The 6000-nt window shown below is 51.1% G+C and overlaps 1 protein-coding gene across 2 annotated transcripts in view; it reads left to right on the forward strand.

Moving 5' to 3' along the window:
* The window catches only part of CORO2A (coronin, actin binding protein, 2A), a 65851-nt gene extending 60226 nt beyond the window's left edge, over positions 1-5625 (forward strand). For both annotated transcript variants that reach the window (XM_010847048.1, XM_010847049.1), the window contains 4 exons: positions 112-224; positions 544-634; positions 1403-1677; positions 2701-5625. In XM_010847048.1, the coding sequence (XP_010845350.1) occupies positions 112-224; positions 544-634; positions 1403-1677; positions 2701-2832 (611 nt within the window). In that variant the 3' untranslated portion in view covers positions 2833-5625. The remainder of the gene's footprint in view (positions 1-111; positions 225-543; positions 635-1402; positions 1678-2700) is intronic.
* Positions 5626-6000: the final 375 nt, after the last annotated feature.

A 6000-nucleotide genomic window follows, 5' to 3' on the forward strand; every position in this document is an offset into this window, starting at 1 on the left:
TCTCTGTTCACATCCAGGTGTGCAGCCTGGCTTTGCCACTCATCCTGGGGCCCTGCTGCCCCAGGCCCCAGCTGAGGAATCCCTTGGCCCTCTTCCGTCATCTACCCACAGGTGTTATGCCAAAGAGAGGTCTCGACGTGTCCTCCTGTGAGATCTTCCGTTTCTACAAGTTGATCACAACCAAAAGCCTCATCGAGCCTGTATCCATGATTGTACCCCGACGGGTAAGGGCGGTAGGAGCCATCTCCAAGGGAGGAACCCCTCCTGGAGGAGAAGGAGTCTAGGACCTGGAGCCTGGAGCCCATCCCCCTGGGGATCCACCGGGAGGCTGATGGCCCCCCATCAAAGGGAAGCCTTTCTCATGGTCAGTGTGCCCTCCCCGCTACTGCTGCTCTTGAGTTACTCCGCGACCTGGGGCACGTGCCTTTGCTCTGGGCCTCAGTTTCCTCCACTCACAGGGGTCGGGGGGAGAGTCTGCACCCCAGGCTCTCTAAGAGGTTCCCCCAACCATCCCCACTCTCACTGTCCTGATTGCTCCTGCAGTCAGAATCTTACCAAGAGGACATCTACCCGCCCACGGCCAGTGCCCAGCCCTCTCTGACAGCCCAGGAGTGGCTCAGTGGGATGAATAAAGGTGAGGAAGGCAGAGAAAAGGCCCAGGTGAATGTGGGGGACACTGGAGTGTCCAGTGGCCCCAAGTGGCTGAGAGGGTCTGGCTGATATTTGTGTCTTCCCATAACCCATAACCCCAGAGGATTGGTGGTTGACAGTTGGTTAAGAGCAACTAGGGGCCTTTCCTGGGGGTCCAGTTGGTGAGACTCTGGCCATTAGGATGCATATATGCGGATTGAGGCAGGAAGGGGCTTGCCCCCAGTGGCTCAGGAAACTCTCCCCAATTCAAGGAATTTTGCTCCATGGAAAATGTCTTTATACCCTGGACTATGCAGAGTGACTAGACAGTCCCAGCTGGATCCCCTGCCCATCCTCCCACCACTTCTGCAATTACTCTTTAACCCCAGAGACCCTGTAGGCAGTGGCCCCTTCCCGGGCCCTTCTGCCCCTCTGCCTGCCCTGACCCTCCCTCCTGGGTCTGCCAACACAAGGGCCTGCACAGTGGGAGGTGGGTGTTGGGAGAATTCGTGAACTGGTAGATGGCAGAGTGCAGCACAGGCAGGAGGAGCTCATGGTGTTCTGGGGCAGCCCCTGCAAACCAAGCCTCGCTTTATCACATGAGTGTACATTTGCACTCTGCTCTAGCCTGTGGGCTTGTGCCTGTCTGCATGGGGCCACCCGTGTGGCATGTATCTTTGTGTCTGTGTGCGGCTCCGTGTGTGTCAGCACCCCTCAGGCCCGTCTGTTCAGGGGGTCTCCAGCCTCTCACAGCCCTCTGCTTCCCTCCCAGAGCCCGTCCTGATGTCCCTTAGGCCTGGTGCCGAGCCTCTGAGCCCGCAGCCTCTACCCTCAGAGAGAACCCTCTCCATGCCCACGGCCCCCACCTCGCCTCATCTCTTCAACCAGACAGAAAGCCTGGTTGCAGAGGATGGCCGGAGGCCCTTCTCCCTGCTAGAGGAGAAGGCGCCAAGGTGGGCGGCAGAACACAGACAGGAGGAGAAGAAAACCTGGCTCTCAGATGGCTTTGACATCTTCGAATGCCCCCCACCAAAGACAGAGAACGAGGTGCGAACATGGTGGGGCTGGGTCTACCAAGGGAGGGGAGCAGCTGGGGAGGGGAGGGAGAAAGTGAGGGTGAGAAAAATGACCCACGGTGTGGCCTGGCCTGGCCACTTAACTCACCTTGCTGGTTCACTTAACAAGCAGGCCATGAGCACCACCCACATGCCAAGATATGGTGGGTTTACTTACAGATGGTGAAGAACCATCTGTAAAAAGACAAGGGTTTGACTTGGATATTAAAGTCCCTTCCGGTTCTGACTCTCTAGGATTTTCTGTGCTCTTAGAGTCAACTTTTATTAAGTGCCCACCATGTGCCGGGTCCCACTTAGATAGGCACTCGCATCATCTGATTGTGTTTTCTCAACAGCCCCGAGAGTAAGTAGCAGCTAACAGATACAAGGGTTGGTGTCTCATGGAGGGATTCTGAGTCTGGCTCTCCTGAGCGCTAATTCTGGGACTCAGGGGCTGAATCCCCCCCAGCCTCAGTTTCCACAGTGGTGACGTGGGAGCATTAATACTACATCCCGCCCTCATGGGGTGTTGTCAGCATTCAGTGGAATAACAGAGATCCTTAGGGGAAACACCCAACATCTAGTGCCATCCTGTACACTGGCAGCAATTGTAATAATGCTGAGGTTAGTTTTCTGACCCCCAGTTTCCAGGGGAAGAAACTGAAATTCAGAGGGGTAAGTAACCTGTCCAAGGTCACACAGGTTAGTGGTGGTGAAAACTCCAGTCTCTAGAACTTCAGGGTCAAGTACCCTTTTCTCCACCCGTGGGGAAATCTAAGGAAACAAGAAATATCTGAAACGTCAGTTCTTTTTTGAATTTCATTTCCTGGGTGAAGAAAACAAGGTTTTTGTAAAAGATCTACCGTGGCTGCGCCCTCAAGTCTCAGCCATGTTCATATCATCACCCCCCTTTCTGAGTGACAAAGGGGCAATGTCAGTGCTTTCTGCTGGGGTCCTGCACCCTTGCATCCCAGGACAGCCCAGTGACCCTCCGCTCTGCTCTGTGCTCTCCCAGCTGCTGCAGATGTTCTATCGGCAACAAGACGAGATCCGAAGGCTCCGGGAGCTGGTGACCCAGCGGGAGGTCCAGGCCAAACAGTTGGAACTGGAGATCAGAAACTTGCGTATGAACTCACCGAGGCTCTGAACAGAGTCCTCTGCCCTCCTCGCCCTCAGGGACACCAGTCGGCTCCATGAGGAGGTCCAGAATCAAACCACAGGTCCTCCGAGAACAGCTACTATTTCTATATTTTTTACCAGAAATGAAACTCTTCGTCGCTGAAAGATTCCAGTGGGACCTGCTGCCGATTTTCCATTTGCCTTCTTAAAACAATGGTGTCTGAATTGACTCTTTTTAGATGATACCTTGCCTTCGGTTTACTTGTTTTGAAGGGTCCACGATAATTTCTCAAGGGGAAAACAATGCTGGACAAAGTTAGAGCTGGAAGGACCTAGGAGGTGAAGCTGCCTCTGGTTTTCAAGCTGTGGCTCATAGCAAGGCAGGGTGGGGAAGATTAAGCCAGGAGGGCTGTTTTGTTTTGTAACATTGGCTTTTATGGAATACATAATTCTCCTACTAAAAATTAGAAGTTTGCGAAGAAGTGGCATGGTCCAGCTTCTTTATTTCATAGGTGGGGAAACTGAGGCCCAGAGACAGGCAAGTAATCAAGATCCCCAGAGAATCCATGGCTGGGCTGGGCTGAGCTCCTGGTCTCCTGGGTCTATCTGCTGTTTGTGAGGCAGCACGTGTGCGGTTCTCAGCCCACAGGGCAGGAATCCATTGGTTCTGGCCTCATCTGTGCCCCTGACTTGCTCTGTGACCTCTCAGAAGTCATTCGCTCTCTGGTCTCACTTTCTCCATCTGAGCAAGGAGGCCCCTGGAATGTGCTGTCCTTTAGAGGATCTGCCACCTGAGATGAAAAAACCTTGGCCTTGACCTGAGGAAAGCTACTTTGCAGGGTGATGATCTGGGTTTGCTGCAGGAACTCAAACAACATAGGGGCAGAGGAAGTTTAATTTCCAGGAAGTAAGTCAAGGTTCCGCCTAATGGTGGAACACAGACAGAAGGCCATCCTCTCTCCCTTCAACCAGAATCAGCCAAATATGTGTAGACACTGTCCCTTAGGTGGGGATGCAGACAGCAGAGTGGTGCCCGTGACCACTGACTGCCACCACCAAAGCCCTGAGGTCATAGAGCCTGCCTCCTCCAGGATGATGTAGGTAGAGTTCAGCCCAAGGTAACAGAAGAGGTCCTCAGGAGGTGGGGAGCCTGCGCCCTGGAAGTGTGGCAGGAGAGCCCCATCGGCACCCACCCAGGAGGGCTTCTGGGGAGGATGACTGTAGTGGGCAAGGAACTGGGACCAGATGACCCTGACTTCCCTTCCAGACTGGCAGTTTTTCTGTGTCTCTCTATTGTGTATTCTAAGCCCTTTCTCTAAGGTGCTCTCTCTCACAGTGGTCAGTACAACACTGCAGCTAGAGGGCAGGGAATGCTGGAAGTTAAATGTGCCCCTCCTTACCAAGGCTGTGCCAGCCACGAGTTTTGCCCAAAGCACAGGGTGATCCTGGAACTAAGATGGGAACTGCAGGAGGCAACTCAGGCCTGGTATGTTTCAACCCAGGCTGTACCTTTGAATTCCTTTGGGAGCCTTCAGGAACTACAGATGTACAGGCCCAACCCCAGACCACTGATGGAGAATCTCCAGAGTAGGGCCTGGCCTGGTATATGTTTTTTAAGTTCCCAGATGATTCTGCAACACAGGACAGAGACTCAGTGGACTGGTGCATCTGTACCTATTTTCAGTGAAGATGAGGATAGTGAGCGCCAGACAGGATCTGGGACTCCAACCCCATCTTCTAAGTCCACGCTGAAAGCTCCTAAAAAGTAAGAAACATCATCCTGGGGGTCTCTGGGACCCCTGACTGCAGCACGATGAAGGCTGTGTGCTCCTGATGGCCCCCTCCCCTTGCCATGGCTGAGTCCCCTCATTTGCCCACACACACACCACATGCCCACATTCCCTGTCATGTTTACTAAGTTGCTGGGTCCTGCCAAGCTTGCCAAAGGCCGAATCTCAGGCATTGTCGGGGAAGCAGAGCTCCACTGAATGGGGTTATCTCCCCCCACCTCATCTGTGACCAGCACTTCACAGTTTACAAAGCCCTCTCACCCCACTCACTGACCCGTCCTACTCTAAACAGGTGAGCTAGGCTCTGCTATCCCCAAGTTCAAAAGGGAATACCTAGCCTCAGAGAATGAAGAATCATCAAGCCCAAGGCACAAGCTGAAAGGCAGGAAGGTGAGGTCCTGTCTGGGGAGCTGCCCACATGCCTCCTCCACACGGAGCCTTCCTGCTCAAGCTCTCCCCACCCCTAAGGGACCCATACCTCGTGCTTAAAAACAATATGAAGGCATCCATGAACAAACTTCTTTTCCTTTTTTTTTTACATCTACAATAAATTATTTAAATTATTTCACAGCAAGGGAGAGGGATAGGTAATTTTTATCAGATATTTTTTTAAGCCATTTTTTAAAAATTGTTTTTGTTCTTGGCTGATGAAGTAGGACTTGCCCAGCATTTGCAGGGCCCTCAGGCTCAGGACAAGCAGACTGTGTACTCATCTCCTTACTCCATACCCTAAGAACCCCCGACTGTTGACTCAGGAACTTTCTGAGAGTGAAGACAGCACTGGGAGGTGAGCTCTGGGGTGTATCTACAATCATTTGAGATTGTATCATAGAGGGAAGCAGGAAGTCAGAAATTGAGCTATGCTTTTAATACAAAACCGTGCCTGAAATCCTTTGATTATTTTAATATTGTTTCTGAAATTTCTTGTACCTTTATAAAAAAAAAAAAACTAAAAGTGAAAATAAATAGATGTGGAATTGTGCAATGGAAAGAAGGTAACAAAATAATAAACATCTGCCTATACATTTTAATACATGGAGTTTTCCTTGACTTGTTTCACAAATACAGGTTTCCCTCGCTATCTGAATGTAGAAGGTGCTCATGAAACCTTTCATAAGCCAAAATGGCTAAAAAGTGAAGAAGCAATTATCTTAATGCAAAATAAGTCAAGGCGAAGCACAGATGTTCACAGACACAGTTCAAAGCTGAGACAGCTTAATGTTAAGAATGCTGAGTGTCATTCCCGCAGAAGGAGTTTGCCAGTGCCACACTCACTGCCTGGGATGCTAGGAGGTGCCTGATGCCTCTATAATAACTCCGCAAAACAAATGCTGAATTTCTTTTTTTTGCTTTTTTGCCCCTTTTTTTTTTTTTTTTTAATAAAAGGGAAAATCCACTTCAGTTTT

The sequence above is a fragment of the Bison bison genome, unplaced genomic scaffold, assembly GCF_000754665.1.
Source record: "Bison bison bison isolate TAMUID 2011002044 unplaced genomic scaffold, Bison_UMD1.0 scf7180017864243, whole genome shotgun sequence".
In the NCBI taxonomy this organism is placed as follows: Eukaryota; Metazoa; Chordata; class Mammalia; order Artiodactyla; family Bovidae; genus Bison; species Bison bison.